The sequence below is a fragment of the Thermobia domestica genome, chromosome 4, assembly GCF_964235325.1.
Source record: "Thermobia domestica chromosome 4, izTheDome1.hap1.1, whole genome shotgun sequence".
Classification (NCBI taxonomy): domain Eukaryota; kingdom Metazoa; phylum Arthropoda; class Insecta; order Zygentoma; family Lepismatidae; genus Thermobia; species Thermobia domestica.
The window spans coordinates 214,292,207-214,317,366 of record NC_137457.1 but is presented as its reverse complement, the minus strand read 5'-3'; the positions used below and the strand labels follow the sequence as shown (position 1 = coordinate 214,317,366).

The window sequence follows — 25,160 nt, the reverse complement described above, 5'->3', positions numbered from 1 at the left end:
TGTTATTCCCTTCCGCTTCATTGTCGAGTCGTACTAGAGAAATATATCCTTTTACTTTTCGGTTGAACGATCTGCAGACACACATGTCATATAAGGAGTATAAGTAGAACGAATTATGAATAAATTTAATTCCTTGTCTATTTAAAATCTCTTGATCTATTAATGACTTTTTTTTAAAATTTCGCTTAGTATGTTTGAACAAGATTTGATTCGTAACTCAGTTGCTAGAGAGGGAACTTAGCGAGCGTTGGCGACGTAAGGCAGTTTAACTTAGAAGTAGAAAACATAAGCTCCCACTAGAAATCGAACCCAGGTCTCAAAAATGTGAGAAGACAGAACCATATAACCATGATGGAGTATGTTACCTCTCTGAAGGAATTATTTCAGTTACCGCATCTCTCGTATGTGGAGTTCCTAGTTCGATTCCAACTCGCACCAAGTCTGTTTTGTGTAGGACGCACACAAAACACCATATGCGGGGTTTTCTCATGGTTCTCCTGCTTCCTCCCACTTTCTTTATTTGATCATTTTCTTAATTTTTATCAATGTCTTCTTTAGTCTCGGACCATTATCGCGGAACTTTAAACTAAAAAATAAAAAAACTGATGCAGCTAAATAGATATAAAATAACCTGTGTATTATAATGACTTTTTCTGAGTAGAGTAATATATTATTTTCAGCCTTATGTCAGGAGGGGAGCGTTTATCTCTGAATCATGGGGTCCCTTTTCCGATTCCCGGCCAAGTAAGCTTGTGGTGGACAACATTGTGTCCGTGGGTTTTGTCGGAGTACTTCCGTTTCCTCCCAGATTCTCATTCCATCCAATTCTTCTATCGTTATTCACTTGCCTAAACCATCGTTTCCTTTGGTCTAACGGGCATAAACGTGGGACGTTAAACTGAAAGATTTTATTTTCATTTTCAGCCTTATTCCAATGTTTTAATTGCACCACATAGAATATATATTAGCATTCTTGGTTCTTAATCTGATGATCCCAGGTTCAAGTCCGTTTATCGTGTCTGAGGTTTTTCAAGATGTTTTATTCAAGCTTCATTAGCCGAATGAAACGTTTCAATGTAAGTAGTGACTAACTTTCTTCCACGTCATTTTATGCTGTTGATTGTTGCTGCTTTTTCTATCCAGTATAAATGACCGTCTCAGAATGTATCAGGAACTTGATTAAGTATATAAATAAACATTAGTGGTCGATATAAGCTCAGTATATGCAAAAATATATGAGTGTTATGGTCAACTTAACAAAAATTTATTTTGGTGAAAGCGCATTTTAAAATGTCTTCATAAGAGCATATTCAACAAAATGTTCATCTATCAATTAGTTATTATTATTGGTGGTGATTTGACTTTAGCGTCCTTTTCAGCACCAAAGTTAAGTGAAACGTGAACCTACAATTTAGCATAGGATCAATATTACATGAGCTTCCACGGGAATCGAATCCTGATCTACCGCGCCAAATAGTTAATAGTATTGTTTAAGTTCTGTTTTTATTAATTCTTTGAGTAAATAAGAGGTCACGGCTTATCTATAGTATATGAGGTATTATAATGATTTTGTCTGAGTAGAGTAATATATTATTTTCAGCCTTATGTCAGGAGGGATACGGTGGATCATTGGAAGAGCGTTTACCTCTGAATCATAGGGTCCCTTTTCCGATCCCCGGGCAAGTAAGCCTGTGGTGAACAACATCGTGCTCTTGGGTTTTCTCGGGGTACTCCCGTTTCCTTCTACTCTCATTCAACCAATTCTTCCATTATTCATTTCCTTTAATCATAGTCTCCCTTAGCCTAACTGGCATAATCGCGGGACGTTAAACTCAAAGATTTTATTTCATTTCATTTTGAGTAAACTAAAAAGCTGACCCAATGTTGCTTGCCCTTACTACCCGAAACACGAGTCGAGATTTAAGCTTGTCTCGACTCTTCTCGAGAAAATGTTGTCTCGACTCGTTTCTCGACTCGAAAATATGTTGCTGTCTCGACTCGTGTCTCGACTCGACAGTCTCTGTCTCCACTCGACTCGAATTCGAGTCGAGACGTCTCTAAATTCGAGTCGAGACAAAATATACGAGTTAAAATATACACACACATCAGCTAGACCATTATGACTACCTACTTAATTGTTAGTCACGAATAACCACTTTTGGCACGAATAACAACGGCAACGCGTCTAGGCATAGTCGCAATGTCCCTCGGTGGGTCGCTGGAGAGAGTTGGCACCACATATGCACACACGGGTCATCTAATTCCCGTAAATTCCGGGAGAGGGTGATGCACCCTCACGTCACGTTCAATCACATCCCAGATGTGATCGATTGGGTTCAGATCCGGAGAGTTTGGGGGCCAGCACATCACTTGGAACTCGCTCCTGTGTTCCTCGAACCACTCCATCACACTCCTGGCCTAGCGACATGGTGCATTATCTTGTCGAAAAATGCCACTACCGATGGGAAACATGGCCGTCATGAAGGTGTGTACGTAGTCTGCAAGCAGCGTGCGACGCCTCGGCCGTCATGATGTCTTGCTCGAGCTCTACTAGACACATGGATGCTCACCTGAATGTTCCCCAGATAATAATTAAGCCGCACCCAGTTTGTCTCCGTCCCGCATTACAGATGTCAAGGAGCTGTTCCCTTGGAACACGACGTATTCGCACCCTCACATCGTCATGATGAAGAAGATATCGGGATTCATCAGACAATGCAACGCTCTGCCATTGTGCCAAGATCTAGTGGCGATGGTCACGTGTTCGTTTCAGTTGTAGTTGCCGATGTCATGGTGTTAACATTCGCCATCGTTAGGAGTGTTCGGTGCACTGTGTGTTCGGACTAGTGTTGTGAAGGCCTGTGAAAAAACGGTAATTTTGGGTTAAAAATGAGTTTTTTTACGGTTTTCCCGAGCTGGGGAAAAAACGGAAAATTTGGGTATTATCAGAATCAGCATTTTTGTTAATCACAGAATCATTTTAGTTAATATGTTAAATCAAACATATATTTCATAGAGATATCTTCATTGTTCTATGTAAAATTCCGGAAATTTTGAAACCATTAGAAAAAAAATTTGTTCGGATATGTTGGCAAAAACAGGAAAACATATTTTAAAAACTATTTGTTGGCCTGATGCTAGTAATCTTACTTGCTGTAACATGCCTACAACATATACAGTAGGAAGAAGAAAATCCGAACTAATTGGGACCACAGGTAGTTCGGATTTTCAAATTGTTCGGATTTTCGAAAATGACCAAGAAAATGCCATTTAGGCTTACATATACTGTATGGTATGTTCCTCTATCGATTGGTTATTCAGTACATACAGTAATTACAATAGCGTACGTAAGGCTACTTACATTTAATGTTTCTGAAGAACCTGCTTGTACTCTAAATAACACTGTTCTTGTAAGTCACACATAAAACTTATACGTCTAAGAAAAAATAAAAATACATGATAAACAATTACATATAAATGAACTTTTGTACAAACACTGACTTCACATAACGTCGATGAACACGCTATTGTTTGTTTATCGCTAGCGTTAAGACAAAATGTGAAAAGCTTCTAGGGACCGCGTTGGATTTTTGACGTTAGAATTATCGACGTCCTACTGTATATACAATGTATTTCGCTAACAGAAAAATACTTAAAGCAAAAGGTTTTAATTCTACTTTACACACATATACCGCACAAATGAGTTAATTTGAGCAGCGAGAAATATATTAAGTGAAACTTCCGTTAGTTATTATTACAGACTAGCAGAATATCCGTTCTTCGCACGGGGAGAATACTTTCATTTTGGACACAAAGGGCACCAAAACTGTCACCAATGAACTTGTGGAGCCCCAAAACTATGAATTTGACATTAATATCGATAATTTTCAATTATCTTTACATGTCACCATCCCCCTTATAGTACTAATGGGGCTGAATTTGTGGATGTAAACGGCATCTTCTGTTCATCTCAGCGAGTATGGATTCGAGGCCATTTTCATCATATATATATATATATATATATATATATATATATATATATATATATATATATATATATATATATATATATATATATATATATATACAGAGGCGGATCCAAGGGGGCTATAGGCCCCTCCTTCACACTCAAGTATACACTGCATAAAATGGGCTTCAATCCTGCTTTACACTGGGTAAAACTGCAAACTATGGTTTAGCCCCTCCCTTGATCATATCCTGGATCCGCCACTATATATATATATATACTGTATATAATGCTGAAAATAATTAGGGGTTCAACTGAAATATCACACAAGACCTTAAGATAGTGTATGAATAAGCTTGTGTTTGACTCATATATATCATACAAGAAGGAATGCTTTAAGATACACTAGAACAATGGAGCACAAACTGGTGTTGGGGCACGGAAAACCTTGTTCACATGACTCATGACACAAGACGGTTATGTGTGCACCTCTCGAACTGCTCACAAACAGGCAAGGCGACAACACTGATTGTTCCTTAATATATCATGATCACTTCGAATAGCCAACAGAGCCTCACACACCTGCGTGGCATGGATTCAATCAGATTATCGATGAGTTCTTGGGGGATGTTGTGCCACTCATCCAGAAGAGCAACTTCCAACTCTGGAATGGTTGTTGGATTTACTGGCCTAGCGGCAATTCGTCTGCAAAGCATACCCCAGACATGCTCAATTGGAATGAAATCCGGAGAGCATGCTGGCCACTTCATCCGAGCGATACCCTCATCATCCAGCATCTCATTCACTAGCCGAACTCTGTGAGGACGAGTATTGTCATAAATGAAAAGGAACGAATTACCAATGACACCAGCATAAGGAAGAACAAGAGTTTTCATGATCTCATTCCTATATCTGAGAGCCGTCAAAGAGCCATTTCGGATGATGCGGAGATCAGCACGCCCACCACCCACCCAACACAAGTACATACTGATCATGTGTAAAGAATGTTCCTCGAGGTACATTGGAATGTACATGATAGGTACGTGAATAGAGCAATCATGTGAAATACACATGTAAGGAATAAGGTTACTTCCGCCCAAAAGTACGTGCATGACACATACCGAGGAATGTATCTATTATGTGTATATCACGTACCGTGTATGTACTTGACACATTTACTTGGCATTGGCATGTGCCAGGAATGTACTAGGCATGTCAGTAATGTTCCTTAGGGCAGTGCTATGCAACTGGGGGTGCGAGTACTTAAATACTAAAACCTTAACGCTTCAGTTTTACGTTCGAATTTAGAAGCTTGTACTTTTAAAAAAAGCCAAGCAACTAACTCTGAAAATATATGCCCTCCTCCGGCATCTGTGTGACAATTTAACTATCTATTAAAATACTACAGTAACATTTACGAGCGACTGAGCTCTAACCTATAATCTTAGCATTCAAACCTTTGATTTACGGTTATTTGTAATTTCACGTGTATAACAAAGACAAATATTTTTAAAAGAGTGTAGTTTAAATAAATTACTGAAATAAATATTTTTCACAAAGTTTATCCTTTTAAATTATTGTTCAAAGGCCTTTGCCTTTAGTAAGCCTTCTCCGAAATACATGCAAATGAATTGTGCTGCCATCTTTGGAGCTCTTTTAAAATACACATATATGTTTCTCGACAATGAGATCTCAGAAACTACAGGCTCTAGAAAGATGACGTTTTCACTGATCGATTGCAAATTTCATGTAGATTGTCCAGTTCTAATTGAATATTTAAAAAACATGGGCACTATTTCTTTAGTACATTTTTACGGGTACATTGGAAGTGTTGAACTTTCAAAAAAATAAAATAAAACATCACATCCTAATCATTACACATTCCAACACCACACTGTTGTATATAGCGGTTGTATATGTCTCCGGCATTTGTTTCATAGCCAAATAATAATGGAAAAGGAAGGATAACCATTTCTCCAGTCTAAGATGAACTTTTTTGGGGAGTGTTTTTCCCAATAAGCACCATATATAACTGACAATATATTAATTTTGTATGTATATTACAATGGGGCTAAACTCAGAAAGTGGCTATAGAAGTGAAAAGCATATGGCTAAAAAGCCACTATTGGCTCTTTGGAAATTATGTGACTAACGACGTTCTCAAAATGGCCAGATCTCGTCACAAAGTGGCTAAATTGGCAACCCTAGTCGCAATACGAAGCAACTTACGCACAACCATGCCATGGTACATGGGGTATGTGCCATTCACATTCCTCACATTCCAGTGAAGCATGTAAAAGTACCTTGCAAGTGTCAGAAATTCCTCGAAAGACACGTACCTAGCGACACGTGCTATGCATATGAAATGTACATGTTTCAAGTACCAGGTACGTAAACGGTACATATGGAACTTAAATGGCACGTTCCTAGAATGTACCTGGTTGGGTGGGCAATGCTGATTCCTGCCCACACCATCAGTCCACCACCATGATACTGGGATCCTTCTCGCACAAACATGGGATTGTGTTCCACACTCTCTCCAGATGAAAACACGTCGATTATCAGGCTCCACACTGAATCGAGACTCGTCAGAGAACAAAACATTGCACCATTCATTGCGTCCCCACCCACGATGTTCCTCCACCTACGCTCTTCGATCAACATGGTGTCTTGCAGTTAATGGGACACACACCATAGGCCTACGTGCGTAGAGACCACCTTCTTGAAGGCGATTGCGGATCGTTTGAGTGGATATTGAGCATCCTGTTGTTGTTCGGAAGGCTCGCGGAAGCAGAGTTGTATTCTGACGCCGGTTTCGATGGGCTGTTAACAAGAGATAACGATCGTCTCTGGCTTTGGTTGCTAGTGGACGGCCCTGTCCTTGTCTTCTTCGAACACTTCCAGTTGTTTGAAATCGATTCCACAATCGGGAAATCACACTTTGTGCCAATTCTATGGCATGTGCCACCTTCTGCTGTGATTGACCAGCTTCCAACCTGCCGATAGTTCGCCATGCCAAAGATTCTGGCAAATCACGTTGTTGCCCAATTTCACTACGTAGATTTGTAACCCACTAAACACAATGAGAACAAAGGTATCCTGGACCTGGAATGTGTTGGCAGCGCCATACTACAAAATGATATCTGGTAGCGCCACGTCACTGATCACGTGCACAGATGTTCCAAACGGTTCGTTTGCACGTTGGGCATTCATAATCTGAACTGGACAAGATACAGTGTTCTCACATTATTCGTAAGAAGTATTACATGTGTTTTCATCTGATTCCCTATTTTCTTTTTTGATCAGTATATATATATTAGCTAAATATACCCATTCTTCGCATGGAAGTCAAGGCCTGTGGAAGTATTACCCTTATTTCCGCGACCGTGAAAACTATGAATCTAAGACTAAATCGATCATTTTGGATTACTTTTACAGGTCTCGGTATCCCCCCACCAGCTGACTCCCGGCCCGCATACAATGGTAGCTGAATTTGCAAGTGATCGCTAATAAAAGTGTCACCATTCATCTCAGCGACCGCGAAAATTATGGATTTGACACTAATATCGGTAATTTTGGATTAGTTTTACATGTTTCGGTCTCTCCCCCCCAACCCCGCTGATTCCCGGCCCGCATACAATTGTAACTGAATTTGCATATTATCGCTAATGGAATTGTCACCATTGATTTCAGTGACCGCGAAAACTATGGATTTGACACTAATATCGGTCATTATGGATTACTTTTACTGGTCTCGGTATCCGACCCCCCCGGTGACCCCCGGCCCGAATAGGGTGAATTTGGAAGTTAATGTGATCAGAGTTTCACCATTGATTTCAGCGACCGCGAAAACTATGAATTCGACAGTAATATCGGCCATTTTCTACCACTTTTACATGTCCGTGTAAGCGCCCCCTGAGACACCCTGGTTCGAATTAAAAAAAAAGATTCGTCTTGATCTGGGACCTGGGCCAGGGTACCCCTGACCAAAATTTGGTAACTCTCGGTCCACTTGTCTGGTAACCAGGTCGCATACAGACAAACACACAAACAAACTATTTCTTTTATTTATATTAGACTAGATAGATTCTTGCAAACTATGCCAGATTTTCATATTATCTTTCCGAACTAATTTTAAAGACCTGCTCCTACTTATCTTTGTATATATACAGTATATCTATATTATATCTATCTATATCTATATAACAAACGCAGGAATTACCCCCTAAATAACGCTCCTGGAGGACCCCATTCTCAAAAAATTTGCTGGGGAAACACTTGTAGAAACTCCAGTTTTCGTGCCGGACGATTACCGAGACCTGGTGAAAAAAAAAACTCCTTTAGCAATCGAAATTTAAAAAATAGTTCTCCTCAGGTTAGTATTCACTGAGAATATTTTTATAAAATTTAAATTTGATGGGTAAATCAGTGGACTTTGAATACATCCACATCGTATCCACTGAGTTGCAAAATTGTGTACCTCCAGTCATGGGCGGTCGAAGAAAATTTTCTAGGGGGCATCTTTAATGTTTGCTATATTAGTCTGGCATTTAATGTGCATGGTTTGTTATATTACGTATACATTTTCGTGAACCAGGGAGGTTCATTCTTATCAAACACGGAGATTATGAGGGAGCAGATCTACTGTACAAAATATAATAAAAACATCTCTTTCGGATTTCTATCATCCCGCAGTCCAACCCCGAGACGGAAATATAAGAGATAGGCTTTTTGTTTTTAAACAAGATAACGTGCCCAGCGAATGCTTTACATTGTGAAGATTATATTAGTGAAAATTAAACGAATATAAGTTTACAACTTAATATACATATTACTAAATGTTGAGCTCCCCGTTGCTACTGTATGTGGTTAGCGTATGCGCCTTTCTCGAACGAGGTTTGATTCATGGTAGGAGCTCATGTGTTTCAAATCCGACGTTAAACTGTACGTTCACGTCTTGTAGAGCTTTCCTCCTGAAAACGACGCTAAACTACAGTATAATCTAATTTAATATTACTAAATATTAAAAAATAATGACTTACAAAAGTGACGTCAATTTGGCAGTCATCAAATCCATTTTATACTTTCACTTAATCCAGTGGATATTAATATAACAATTACAAGACACACGCGCATATAAATACTCAGAAACAAGCACATACACACGTACACATACACAAATATGAAAACTTCAAATCTATTTACATGTGGTGGACTGCGTTGCATCAAGCACTGTTATCTTCGTCATCATCTTCTCATGTATCTGCATTATTTGATTTATCCACAGATTTGTTATTTGTACGCATCATTCATTTTAGCATTTTCAGGAGGATTCAGAGTTCTTTCTTCATTTAAAGAGTCGGTTGTCTGTATTAAAAAGAGAATAAAGGGAGGAAGGGGGAATTTATACTTTATGAATGGATAACATTTTCAGAAATATATACAAAACATGCCACTTCCGACGCAGCACTGAAGCATTTCTGACGATCATATCCCCTCGCCTCTTAAGTTGTAAAGTGAGAAGGGACAGAAACATCCCAGACACTCAGGGTTCAGTTGACAATAATAAAACTATGGGTAAGTAAACATCTTGTGCAGAGTCACGTTTTGCTTATTTTTGAACATTTCTGTGAATTCAACTATACAACAGCGGAAATACTAACTGGTTTTATTACTCCAACCATCGCTTCAACTAAGGAATAATTCCCAACGGTCAGTGAGCTATCTAAAGTTTCGTTCTTTTTCTGTTCTCCAGAGGAAAGAATGAGATTTTGCCAAGATGCTAAAGTCAAGATGCTAGATGCTAAATAGGAGTGAATTATGCTAGATCTAGCACCAAGATGCTAGATATGGCTTCACTGGCGGGCTTTGACATCTACAGAAGTTTCTGCCAAAGCACACAAAGAAACAATAGCACAATAGTTTCGATAACATCTGTGTGGTCCTTCGGTAGGCTACACATCCGGTAAGAACCTCAATCCTAATTGGTGGAAGAAGAGTAGTTTGGACTGCACCCGTGACCAAAAACAAAAGACTCGTAGCCGGCTTTTATAGATAATTGAATTCAAATTTTCAAGTATCCATTTACTGAATGCCCATATCGTGTATGCATGCATTTGCATGCATTATTTAATAAATAAATAAATTACACAAACAATTAATTGTGTCCCTCTCCACAAAATTAAGATTAATCCTAGACTGGAGAAATGGTTATCCTTCGTTTTCATTATCATTTGGCCATGAAACAAACGCCTGACAGATATACAATCCTAATATACAACTATGTGATGTTGGAATATATAACTCGTAGGTTACGATACTTTTTCAAAAATTTCAGTACTTCTAGTGAAATGATATCTTACATCCCACGATTATGCCGGTTAGGCTAAAGGAGACGGTGATGATGAGAAATGAATGAAATGGTGGAACGAATAAAGTGGGAGGAAACGGGAGAACCCCGAGAAAACCCACGAGCACGATGTTTGTCCACCACAAAGTTCACACGGCGCGATCTGGGATCGAACCAGGGACCCATAATGTAATAAAAATGTAATAAAGGACTAATTGTCATGTTTTTTTTAAATATTCAATTAGAACTGGACAAGTTACACAAAATTTGGAATAGACAAATGAAAACGGCACGTTTCTAGCACATGTGGGTTCGAGATCTCATTGTTGAAAAGTTTGGAAACAAACATATAAACTTTTCTTTGAGACGAAACATAAATCTAGTATTTTAATATATAGATAATAATTGGATTAGTTTTATTTTCGAATGCTATTTTTTAATATTCGCAATATTGAAATTTTTGAACTTACATTTTTCGCGTGTTTGAAAAAAAAAAAGAGATATCATTACTAGTAAAATTAACCTAATACAAACATATTTATTTTTTCAATTTTTCCGGAAAATCGAAAAAAACCTTTTTAAAAAAACAGGTTCAACATTTCCGGAAATTTGACAACACTAGTTCAGACACACTTGTAGTTTGCCCAGCATTAAACTCTTATCTTAGTTCCGACGCAGTTCGCTTCCTTTTCTGTTTTACCAGTCTGTCCAGCCTACGACGTCCGACATCTGTAATGAGGTAGGGGGCGCCCAACCCCTCGACATTTCGACGTCTTTTCCCCTTGGTTTCGCCACTTGTTGAAGACAATCACCACAGCACTCCTCGAACACCTGACAAGTCCTGCAATTTCCGAAATTATCGTGCAGAGTGTTTCAGAGTAAGTACATTCTTCAAACTAATATTAAAAATTATAGAAAGATTTTTGAGACATTCGAGTCGAGTCAAGATTTTAACCAGCTGTCTCGACTCGACTTGAGTCTCGACTCGAAAATTCGAGTCGAGAAATAGGTTTGTCTCGACTCGTCACGAATTTTACAAAGTGTGTCTCGAGTTGAGTCGAGTCGAGATTCGAGACATGTCTCGACTCGTGCGCATCCCTAAAAATAGGCCTATATTGAAAATAACAGTCCTTTTTCGATTTCATAAAGATTATATGTGTAAATAAGAAGTTTTGTTTAAATACCGGTCAATGCTTAAATGTACTATGAAATTCATCGTAAACTTGCTTCATAATCATGCAGCAGTAGCTATGCCAGCCAGCATCACTCTATATCAGAGTAGTAAAATATTCTCAGTTATTGCAACACTCTTCTTCAAGACGACAAGAAGTTTCAACCAATAGGGGATGCAAACACATTACACACCCCCAGAGCGACTGTCAACAGAGCTACGTTGCCATACTTACACATCTGCCGCCGAGGAGAAGAAACCCCACTAATGTGCTTCATTTCTTAAGATTCGCAAGTTTACCTCGAAGACGAGAGATCTCAACAGATGAAAAGAAAAGAAAGAAAAAATGGTGAGAGAGGTGGAGAAAAGTACTCCGTAACTATAAATACGCTTTCGCTAAGAACATTAATTTAACCCTTAACAGTTCACTACCTTTGAAAATTATCAAAAAATTATGATATTTGCAGTATGTCGTCTATTTGGTTTGTATATCATTTGAAAGTAGTTTTCTAAATTTTCCCGCCAATAGTTTTCGAGAACTGAGTTGTGTCCAAATGGTTACTTTGCACAGTTTTCCGTAAAGTGGTTTTTGAGTACCTGTAGCCATATAGTAATAAAGAAGTCTCTTAAGAAAGGAGAAATAAATGAAACATGGTAAGATTTGTTTACTTTATAGGATTTAATATCTAAATCTTGAATATTAATTTATAAGAAAATGTAGGGTACATAGAAAAAATAATAATATTTACATTTTGCAGAAAATACAGATTGAGTAAATATGATATTCAAATTTATGCGTAGTTTTATAGAATATTCTTCTTTTTTATTTTCATTTTTTATATTTTTAAATTTGAATATATCAACGTAGTGTAACAGTGACTTAGGGGCCTAGAAAATATATCAATTACCAAGTGACAAAATCATTTCTTATCGTGATACATATATTTACAGATGGAACTGCATAAAGGAATTCTTTAGTGAGCTTGTTACTCCCGACCTACAAAAACGACATCTTCCCTTAGATGTGCGGGCTGGCCAGTGAGCAACAAATTCTTTCCTTGTACTATCACATGGTCGACATATTTTCGCTTGAGGTCGCCAAAGCTTTCTAAAGATGGTCTCTCTTGTTTAGGCTTTCTGTATGATACTAGTGCAGATGCAGTATCAGCCCGAAACACTTTAAGATGTCTGGATTATTTCCCAAGTACGTTCACTCTCTTTTGTAAGGTAACCAGCTGTTTACAACAACTAAATCTAGCATGTACCCAAAAATTCTAAGACACCATCGTTTTGATTTCATTGGTGTACGGCAGAGTTCTACGAATATGTTTTACTTGTCTACACTTCTCATGTGTTTGCCTCAGAAGATAAGTAAAAAATCTTATCTTCTGCCGCCTAAACGATTTTGTCTCATTGTTGGAAGAGTTGAGATTTTCATTACATCCTTCAAATATTGCATTAATTTCACACTTGTAAAAAGTTATCAATGTACACGACTAAAAACTCAGATTCCTCTATCTTGAATGAGGACGGTGATTTTCCATAATTTTTCAGCAAGACGGAGCTCCACCTCACTATGCCTTATGTTCACGCGAATGGCTCGATAGACCATTTCCGGGACATTGGAATGGGCGACGGAGACGGATAGAGTGGCCCAGATTTTACGCCACTAGAGCTCTTCCTCTGCTATCATCTGAGGAATCTTACTTATCAAGAACCCATCCATGATATCCACCATCTGACGCAGAGAATTTTGCAATGTTGTGAAACCTTTGACATGCTGTTGCGAATCCATGTGGATTGGCAGAGGTGCTTTGCAGTTTGTCTTGCTCAAGAAGGATAGCACATAGAGCAAATAATGCTGTAATGCTAAATTTTCACACTTTGTGACAAAATAACTTCTGAACCAATAACGGTAGGTGAAGTAGTCTGTATCACTGTTTTCCTGAAATTGAAGTCGTATAAAATGATACACCACCTATCCCCTTCCATTTAAAAAATCCGAAGTTGGATTCAAGACTACGACTTCCAAGATGGGCGCCAGGGCAACCATGTCAAACAATATGGTCCATTACATACCCGAAAGACAGATACCATGAACCAAATGTGAATGCCAAGATGTTCCTGTGCTACAGGAGTCTTAACTGACTGATGCCTCACTCTGTACTATATCTCAGGTATATAATCTGGATCTGAATCACTGAGAGTAAGATCAGGTTCTGAATCCGAGGTTCCGAAATCCGATAGATTAGAAGAGAAAGAGATCACTACTGTTGGCTTTATGCTTAGTTTCCTTTCATAGGATATATCAACGGAGGTAAGTTCTTCATCCATTTTTGACGAAACACAGTCACCTGCAAAAATGTAAATAGCATATAGATTTATATATATATATATATATATATATATATATATATATATATATATATATATATATATATATATATATTCCATACTGAGTCTCTGTATGAAATTTAAAATTTGACTAATAAACAGAGTACTATGTTTCTTTTTCACGTTAGATTTTCTATAAAAATATCAAATGATACATCAATATAAGCAAGTCCAATATATTGTATTTTTTTCCTGTACAAAGTATACGTTTGATCCGTTACCGGACAATGTAACCAAATGGTTACGTAGTATATTTTTTATCGTAAATAGTAATCAATTTTTGACATTATGCCGTTTTCATACTTGCACATTGTTGGGCAATGACTTACAAAGAACATATCGAGAAAAATAAAAACATAAACTGCTTACCTTCAGTATTTAATATTTTCTGTCTGCATCCAGCACTGCTTGCAAAACAACAACATATAAACACACTATTTTCCGCATAAAATTCACCAGAGTTGTCACAAGGGGGCAATAGCTGCTCTCCCATCGCAGAAAGTATGTACACAAATAACTACAACGAACACTACGGAAATATAACACTCTTCAACCCAATAGGCAAAATCAAAAAATGTGTAACCAAATGGTTACGAAAACTCGTTAAGGGTTAAACTTTTTACTATCATCATTTGAACATAATGCCTTATAATGATATTCAAAGGAACATGCAATTTTAACAAACGACATTTTTTTATTATTGAGAAATGAAAAATAAAATGTCGTAGCGACAAACTCACTTGATGTACAGTACATATTAATCATCTTCGTCTTTTCCATCATGGAGAGCTAATATTGATATCATCATCATCATCATTGCTGGTGTCACTGTTTTCTAACATTGTGACACGTTTGTTGACAAGTTTTAAAAATTCCTCACGTTGTCCAAGCCTTTTGTATTAAGTCCCATGCATTTTTCATTACATTATTCCAGAATATATTGTCAACTTTGTCTATTGCATCATAACAAAGTTTTTCGACATTCTTTAGTGCAAAATTAGTGTTCTTTCGTGTTACATAACTCTTTAAATGTACCCTTATCATATCAATTGCATCGATATGGCAGTTTTAAGTAGGATTGTAAGTAGTGTTGCGCCAAGCCCACAACTAGAGGGGGGCTAAGGAACCTGCATCCCCAAATTTTTCGTGGCCCCCCTAGACCTTAACACCAAATGCTATTATTAGTACAAAAAACACAATTTAGCTATGTGTAAGAGAATTTTTAATGACTTGGTCCCCATAATGTTTTTGCTCAGTCGCATACAGTAGCTTAAGGTGATTCTACAATTTTAACCCCCACCTCAACAAGATCATATGAAAAAATATATACCATATCAAGATATGTACTTAGGCATACAAAAACGAACGTATTTTGGAAGTTGAAACTTTTCAAGTTTGGATGTCGTTAATGAAATTCTGTGTACCTCAGTGGTCCCACATGATAAGGACCGAATTATGTCTAAAACCAATGATAAAATCATTGAAACATTTTTCCTAGAGCAAGCTAAGGTATTTCATGTATGTATGTATTATTTCTTCCCTATTATTAAAGCCAGTGTTCAAAATTTAGTCCAGAACTTTGCTTCCAGAGAGAAAATTCCTCAGGAGTTCCCCCCTTGAATTTTGATCTAGACAGACCAGTGTGTAAATTCAGGTTAGAAAAGTTAGATAGAAGTGTTTTCGTAATATTTGTTGTTTTCGTGGGGGAGTAATATTATAACATTTGTTTTATGAATGTTACTACTACTACTACTTTTTTGAAAACAAAACTTTTTTTTACAAAAACATTGGTCGACTGCATTTTTCTTGTAACACGTTAATATCAATAAAAATCAAGACGTGCAATGATATTGTATTATATAAAGCAAACCGACATCCATATTGTGTTGCCCTAAAGTAACCATTTCTCCATTCTTTCCTCAGATCGATTCTTTATCACCACTACAGAAACTAAACAAATAGGGCTATGCCTTTTGAAAGTTATTTTGCAAACATAATTGATTTTTCTTTACATAATAAATTAACCCTTCCCGCTGGTCTAGTGGGAAGCTTGTATGGCTTTGTTGCACGTTGCCCCGGGTTCCATTTCCGGAGGGACAGCAAAAAAATAATTTGTCAAATATTTATTTTAATCAATCATCTGTTTCTTTTAGCCTAAAGGGCATAGCTGCGGGACGTTAAACTAAAAAAAAATCATCCTGTTTTCGCAATAAATTGTCCACTTTGTCCCTTGGGTGGTTCTCAACTTGGGATCGCGAAGGGAAATGAAAACGATACTTGTAATTAGGACCTAGTAGCAGAAAAATATGTTTTTAAAAATATATATATTTTAAACTTCTTATTTTGATAGACATATTTTTATTTCTATACTTTGTTACCAAATATAGCAAAGAATATTAAACAAATAAAGATTAGTTTAAAAAACATTTGGAATGAAAGAAGGAGAAACTGGTGAGAAACTGCAAATTGAAACACCAGAAGCAAAAAAAAAATTACAACTGTAAGCTTTTGGCAGCAATAATGAAATACTTATTGGAAACCGAAAATTAATTATGGGGATTACAGGCAAGAGGATGTGATAAAAGGGGTCGTGATAAAAAATGAGATGAGAAAGTCCAGTTTATTGTATCGTTAGTAAGTCTTTCGTTTTATCTTCAGTGATTATTGTGTTAAGGAACCAAAGTGCACGAGAATTTAAATTCATTATTATAATAAAAGAATAGAAGAATATGCACCTAAACGTGCCGGTATATATACTTAACCTGCAAAAAACTCATACAGATCCTACATACTAACAGACATATGTAATTTGCAAACAGTTTTACAAAACAAACTGAAATTAAATTTTGTGTCTACTACAAACACAATATCAAATGATATTGAGTGAACAGATTCTTTCGCCCTTCTAATTTTTGATGTTTGGGTAAAAGGAAGAGAAAAGGTTGGGGAGGGAGGCTAGGGTGAGAATATGGCAACACCGGCTTGTCAGAGAGAAAGTGGGGAGTATTCACAGTGCCTAACTGACCCTAGCGCCACGTAGAAATTGGTGTTCAGACATAACGTCATTTGTATCGTACTAGCACAGCACACTCTCAGTTCCGGGAGCATCTGTCTGTCTGTCTGTCTCTCTCTCTCTCTCTCTCTCTCTCTCTCTCTCTCTCTCTGCAATAGGCACATTTCTGAAGAAATTTGCCTATCGTAGAGACTCACATGGGAGAAATTCGGGAAAATTTCCAGTTTTTCCGGTCACCACCCTCTCATACAACCCCTGATTAAATATACTTGCTTCCTCATTTTCATTGTCTCACTTCTCTAATAAATTTCACCGAAATTTTTAACTCGTTTTCACTTAACATATTAAACGGGTAACACGCTCTCTTTTATCACCTTTTATGTGCTATATGCATTAATTAAAAAAATATATACTACTTGGAGCAGATTCGAACCGCCGTTCTTTGGATTTGTAATATATCGTCTTAACCACTACACGAAGTTGCTTGGTAAATGCTTAGTTTTTGGCATATTTGTTATATTTGTATTTTACGTTCCCACTTCGACAATTTTTTTACTCTATTTTCTCCGTTTAGCAGCTGTTTCTGGCTTTCTCTTTCGGTGTCGCCTTTTATTTACACTATGCACTATTCGTATTCACAGCTTGTGCCCCTCTGCAATGTCTTATTCAGATTAGACTTTTCTTCTTGTCTCTCAGTAAACATTTGATTGATTTAATTCTCATACTCTCCATGGATGGAGCGTAGGAATGCCAGACTCAAAAAACAGGTGTACATTTACTTTCCTGACAAATAATACAACCACCAATTTTGAGAAATTTGGATTTAGGTTTACGGGTTAGACTGGCCCGCACAACTTATTTTTCATTGAAATTCAAATCAAAACGGTATCAAACAGCTTTACACTATATGTACAAATTTGTACCGCCAAAATTATAATTTGTACCCTCATCAATTTCGAAAAGATAGGATTTTTAATAACGTTTGGAGCAGAGCCGCACAACTTTTTTTCTTTCCAATTCGCATCAAAATTGCACCATAAATTAGTACCTTATACTTACCAACTTGTACCACCAAATTAGAATTTGTACTTTCATCAATTTCGAGAAATTTGAGTTTTGATGGCGGGTCAAACTCAATTTCGAATCACAACGGTACCAAAAAATTGTATCCACTATGCGCTAACTTGTACCACCAAAATTAGAATTTGTACACACTACTTATTTCGACAAAATTTGAATTTAATGGAGGACCAATAAGACGTCAACCTGACTTACACAAAACATATTGTTTTTCAATTCGAATGAAAACGGTACTAAAACTTTGTAAACAATATGTACCAATTTGTACCACCAAAACTATGATTTGCACCCTCACCAATTTCGCGAGAATTGAATTTTTAATGGCGAGTCAAGTAGGCTTGCACAACACTTTTTCTTCCCAATTCAAATCGAAACGGTACCAGAATTGTGTACCCAATGTGTACCAATTTGTAACACCAAAATTAGAATTTGTATCCCAAGAAATTTCGTGAATCGTGGCAGGTCATGTCAGACAGAATTTTGTTGGCAGGTCAAACTTGCCCACACAATTTATTTTTCTTTCCAATTTGAATCAAAATTGTTTAAAAATTTGTACCCAATATGTACAACTTTTGCCACAAAAATTAGAATTTCTAGCCCCACCAATTTCGAGGAACTTGAATTTTTGATGGCGGGTCAAACTGACCCACAAACACTTTCTTTCCAATTTGAATCAAAAAACTTACAAAAATTTGTACCCATTATATACCAATTTGAACTACCAGAATAAGAATTTGTATCTTCACCAATTTCGAGAAATTTGAATTTTTGTTAGGTCGTCAAGCTGGCGAGCACAAAATTTTTTCTTCCCAATTCGAGTCAAAACTGTACCAAAAATTTGTAGACAATATGTAACAAATTGTATCACCAAAACTAGAATTTGAACACCTACCAATTTCAAGAAATATGAATTTAATGGCAGGTCAAACTGGCCGGCCAACTTATTTTTGTTTCAAATACGAATCAGAACCTCACCAAAAATTTGAACCCAACTTGTACTGCCGCAAATAGAATTTGTACACCCACTAATTTCGGGAAATTATAATTTTTGGTGGCGGGTGAAACTTTCCCGCATAACTTATTTTTCTTTGCAATTCGAATGAAAACGGTACCAATAATGTGTACTCGATATGTATCAATTTCTACCACCAAAATTAGAATTTGTACCCTCACCGATTTGGAGAAATTTGAATTTTCAATGCTGGAGCCAACTTAACGTCGAAACTTGACTCGCGCAATACATTTGGTTTACCAATTCGGATTAGAATGTTACCAAAAATTTGTGCATCAAATCCGCCATCAAAAATTCACAATTCTCGAAATTGGTGAGAGTACAAATCTAAATTTTGTGGTACAAATTGCGTACAAATTTTTGGTACCGCTTTGATTTGAATTGGAAAGAAGAACAAGCTGTGCGGGCCAGCGTGACCCATCAAAAATATAAATTTGTAGAAATTGGTGGGATTAAAAATTCTTACAAATTTTTGGTGTTATTTTCATTCTAATTGAATAGATAAATTTGTTGTGTGGGTCTGTTTGACTTGCCATCAGAAATTACAATTTCTCGAAATTCATGGGGGATCAAATTGTAATTTTCGTAATACAAATTAGTACATATTCGGTACAGCTTTTTGGTGCCGATTCGATTCAAATTCGAAGGAAAAATAAATTGTGCGGGCGTTTGATCCGCCAACAAAAATGTATGTTTGTCGAAATTGGTGGTAGTTTAGATTCTAATTTTGGTGCTACAAATTGGTATATATTGCGTACAAATTTTGGTACCGGTTTAGTTGGAATTGAGAAGGAAAATGAGTTGAGCTGTCCAAATTGACTTCCCAACAAAAGTTCAATTTTGTCAGAAATATTCGGGGTACAATTTCTAATTTTTGTGGTACAGATTGGTGCGTATTGGGTATAAGTTTTGGTAGCTTTTTGCTTCGAATTGAAAATGAAAGTAAGTTGTCCAGCCCAGCCTGACGCGCCATTAAACATTCATACTTCTGGAAATTTGTGGGGGCAAAAATATTAAGTTTGGTGTTAAAAATTGGTATATATTAGGTACAAATTTTTGGTTCAAATTAGAAAGAAAAGGAACTACGTTCCAGCTTGACACGCCAACAAAAATTCAAACATCTACAGCCTGGCAATAGTACAAATTCTTATTTTGCTGGTACAAATTGCATATATTGGGTACAAATTGTTGGTACCATTTTCATTCGAATTGGAAGAAAATATGTTTTGTGGATCAGTTTGACCTGCCATCAAAAATTCAAATTTCTCGAAATTGTTGCGGGTACAAATTCTAACTTTGATGCTTTAAATTGGTACATATTGTGTACGAATTTTTGGTGACGTTTTGATTCGAATTGGAAAGGAAACTAAGATGTGCGGGCCAGGTGGACCTCCCATGACAAATTCAAATTTCTCGAAAGTCATATGTATACTGTGTTTCAAAACTTGATTAGAATGTTTGATTGAATTGGGCCCCCAGTTTGTTCCATTAATTTAACACAATCTACAGCTGTAAAAACGAGGCAAACTACGGTACAATCCGGTAAAAGCGAAACATCTTTCAAGTGAGCCAACTAAATCGTTTGTACAACGTGGTTGCGGGGCCAGGTTCATACAGCCCCCCATATTGTTTTCTTAATTTTTCATAATCTGTTATGGTTAAACTAAAACTCATTGTGGTAGAATCCGGTACTAACCAAGTACTTCTATATGACACAGAAGTCATGCGTATCTCGTGTATTAAATCCTGATTTGAAAGCCTGCTTGACCTGAGCCCCCATTTTGTTTCGCTAATTTTTCATAATCCAGGACGGTACAAACGAAACAAACTACGGTACAATCCGGTACAAAAGAAAATCTTTCAAATGAGCCAACTAAATCTTTTCTACAACGTGCTTGAGGGGCCAGGTTCACACATCCCCTAATTTTCTTTTCTTAATTTTTCAGAATCTAGGGCTATTATGGTTAAACTAAAACTCATTCTGATACAATCCGGTACTAACCAAGTACTTTTATATGACATACAAAAGTCATTTGTACCCGGTGTATTAAGTCGCGATTTGAGGGAATGCTTGATCTGGGGCCCCATTTTGTTTCGTTAAATTTTCGAAATCCAGAACGGTACAAACGAAACAAACTACGATACAATCCGGTAAAAACGAAAATCTTTCAAATGAGTCAACTAAATCGTTTGTATAACGTACGGGGAGGGCCAAGTTCACTTTTTAATAATCTGTAATGGTTTAATTAAATTTTTTGTGGTACAATACATTACTAACCAAGTACTTCCGTATCACATACAAAAGTTATGTGTACCCGCAGGGGCGTCATTTAGGGGGGCAGGGAGGGGCAATTGCCCCCCCTGAGTTTGAGGTTTACATAGATTTTGTCAATAGAATAGTAGAAAATCAGTGAAAAACACAAATTTTTTCTTATACCAAGGGGCCTGCCCCCCCAAGCAAAATATGAAATGACGCTCCTGTGTACCCGGTGTGTTAAGTCGTGATTTGAAGGCCTGCTCGATCTGGGCGCCCATTTTGCATCGTTAATTTTTCATAATCCAGGATTGTATAAACAAAACAAACTACGGTACAATCCGGTACAAAAGAAAATCTTTCAAATGAGCCAACTAAATCTTTTCTACAACGTGCTTGAGGGGCCAGGTTCACACATCCCCCAATTTTGTTTTCTTAACTTTTCAGAATCTAGGGCTATTATGGTTAAACTAAAACTCATTTGCTACAATCCGGTACTAACCAAGTTCTTTTATATGACATACAAAAGTCATTTGTACCCGGTGTATTAAGTCGCGATTTGAGGGAATGCTTGATCTGGGGCCCCATTTTGTTTCGTTAAATTTTCGAAATCCAGAACGGTACAAACAAAACAATCTACGGTACAATCCGGTACAAACGAAAATCTTTCAAATGAGCCAACTAAATCGTTTGTACAACAAAGTGGTGGGGCCAGGTTCATACAGTCCCCAATTTTGTTTTCTTAATTTTTAATAATCTGTAATGGTTTAACTAAAAAATTTTGTGGTACAATACAATACTAACCAAGTACTTCCGTATCACATACAAAAGTTATGCGTACCCGGTGTGTTAAGTCGTGATTTGAGGGCCTAATTTGATCTGGGCCCCCATTTTGTATCGTTAATTTTTCATAATCCAGGACGGTACAAACGAAACTAACTACGGTACAACCCGGTACTAACGAAAATCTTTCAAATGAGCCAATTAAATCGTTTGAACAACGTGGGGGAGGCAGGTTCACACAGCCCCCAATTTTGTTTTCTTAATTTTTCATAATCTACTACGGTAAACTAAATCTCATTGTGGTACAATCAAGTACTAACCAAGTACTTTCGTATCACATACAAAAGTTATGTGTACCCGGTGTATTAAGGCCGCACCTCCATTGCATCCGAATGCGACTGGGAACGCAAATGCGAATGCGAACTGCGAATTAATGTGCCTCTACTACATCCGAAGGTTTGTGAATACGAATCAAGTTGCAATGTCTCTTTCAAACCTTCAATGTGAAATATTTTTCTTGAAAATTCATATCTTAAAGTTTTCAGAGCAATAATAATAATAATAATAATAATAATAATAATAATAATAATAATAATAATAATAATAATGTTTATTAATTTCCTTTGTGTGTAAAATAAAGTAAATGTTTCTCCTATCATTATTATGCTTCTGTGGTAACCGCTACTTTCACTTTAAAATAAATTAACTAAGGGCCAGTCCTACAATATCCTGATATTCTTTCTGATTACTATCAGTCAGAATTAGATATCAGGAAGTTGATTGATTGATTGATTTTGAGTTTTACGTCCCGTTCAGCAGCTAGGCCATATGAGACGTGGACCTACTGATTAACGTGGAATCCGAACCACATGAGCTCCCGCCGAGAATCGAACCCGGGTCTCCCGCGCCAAAGGCGCGTACGCTAACCGCTTAGCCACGGAGGAGCTCATATCAGGAAGTTGTCAGTTACTTTAACCCGTGCCGAAGCAAGGCTTTAACGGACCATTTGATTGGTTGGTTTTCTGTTGATCATACTGAAAACAATTGAAACGTCAAATTTATTATTAAAATTTATAACGTTAATTTCGTTATATATTACACTCCATTTTATAATACTACACGTAATAACACAATCTGAGCTTTTAATTAATTCATTTATTTGATATTCCACCTCTAAAAATATGTAAATTAGATTAATAATTTAGATATGTTTTTATATATCACTCAATTTCAATAATTAAACTCTATATTTTATATATAATATATTTCTTCATCTTCTAACTACACAAATTACATGGCGCTAATGTGCGGGCACTTGTAGCCAACGGGTACTACTTATCGTTATAAATTGGCATATATTCGAGCTAAAATGGTCTTCTAGGCCTCGCTATATATTGAACAATCTCCTCATCGTCCTCGGACACCATCAACAATTCTACGATTTCGTCGATGATTCACTACACGACAACTAACAAGTAGCTGATAGCTGTTAACAGGCAATTGAACTTCCTGTCAAAGTACCAACCAGCTGATAGGGTTTATCAGCCACCTGATTGTTATCAGGACATTGTAGAACACTTATCGGAAAAATGTCAGGAGGATATTTATATCAGACAGATATCAGAAGATGGTAGGATTGGCCCTAAGTGTAAACACCAGTCGTGATTTGAGGGCCTGGAGGACAATTTTAGTGAGTTAGTTGACTAACCTCCTGGCAACACTGAAACTAGAAGTCAGGTGACTAATTTTGCTTTGTACGAAGTAACTGTGTACTTCTGCTTACTTTAAAAATTGTCAGCATAATTAGTGATGTATTTATAGGAGATAAGAGGTATACAAGGAAGTTATTGAAAGAGAACTTTTAGTATTTACATTCTCTAGATTTCAAAACTATGGTAAGCATTATGTGATAGTGATAATAACATTCGTTGTTGTACCAATGAACCTATAAGTAAAGTTCGGGAAACGGTAATGAGCTATGTTTTAATTGAAGAGGCCCGGAAATACTTAGAAAAAAAAAAAGTAAAAAATAGGTGGCCTATGTTTAGCAGAAAGGGTCCAGCTCTTTTCTCTAAAAAAGTTACAATTTTGGTAATTTCTGTTCACATTCGGTTAGTTTAGGGTAGGGTTGGTTAGTTTAAGTTAGGTTAGGCTAGTTTAGGTTACGTTAGGTTAGTTTAGTGTATGTTATATTAGTGTAGGACTCCCGCATAATTTTCCAAAAAATGATAGAATTTCGCTTATTTCTACTAATATTACGTTAGTTTAGGTTAGTTCAGGTTAGCTTACGTTAGTTTATGTTAGACTAGGTTAGATTTGGTTACGTTATGTTACGTCTAACTACTTGCATCACTCATTTCTCCTGTAAATTTTGCGTTTTATACGTGCTTCTGGACCCCTTGTACTAAACATACCCCGGTTAGTTTAGTTTATGTTATATTAGTGTAGGAGTCCCGCATAATTTTCCAAAAAATGATAGAATTTCGCTTATTTCTACTAATATTACGTTAGTTTAGGTTAGTTCAGGTTAGCTTACGTTAGTTTATGTTAGGTTAGGTTAGATTTGGTTACGTTATGTTACGTCTAAGTACTTGCATCAGTCATTTCTCCTGTACATTTTGTGTTTTTACGTGCTTCTGGACCCCTTTTACTAAACATACCCCAAATAGGTTTCCAGGAGTAAGAGTTGAAAGAGCGGAATTGTAATTGAGTTCTGTTCCATTTAAGAATGGAACCGTACTACTTGTAGAACTGAGCAAGAAGATTTACTACATGGACCCATACACAGATACATAAAAGACATAGTTCTTTGTGTTTGCATTTACTTTCTGTACCTTCAGAAATCACTTTTCAGGTGTGTACTTGCATTCTCCGGTGCAGATTCACTTTAAGAGTTCTGCAAAAATACCAGCCAGTCTGTGCTAAGTGGCCACTAAAAAGCATGAATACTGTCTTAACAAAACATAGCCCATCGAGCGAGTGGGGTTAGAAGTCCCGCAGGGCTCGTTTCGTACTTCTATCACAATTTACACAAAAAGAAGATTGGCCACTAAAAAGCACGAATGCTACCGTCACTAAACATAGTTGAGCGAGCGATCGGGTTTGAACTAGTGCTGTCGAAATCGGTTTTTCAAAAT

General features: G+C 36.9%; 1 protein-coding gene across 2 annotated transcripts in view; it reads left to right on the top strand.

Moving 5' to 3' along the window:
• The first annotated feature begins 23,623 nt into the window (after positions 1 to 23,623).
• RagC-D (Ras-related GTP binding C/D) overlaps positions 23,624 to 25,160 on the top strand; it is a 145,277-nt gene continuing 143,740 nt past the window's right edge. The window contains exon 1 of one of the 2 annotated variants that reach the window (XM_081755474.1): positions 23,624 to 23,760. Coding sequence is in view for 1 of the 2 variants with exons in the window: in XM_081755473.1 (XP_081611599.1) it covers positions 23,916 to 23,918 (3 nt within the window). In the remaining variant the exon portion in view is untranslated. The other variant, XM_081755473.1, reaches the window with a different exon arrangement.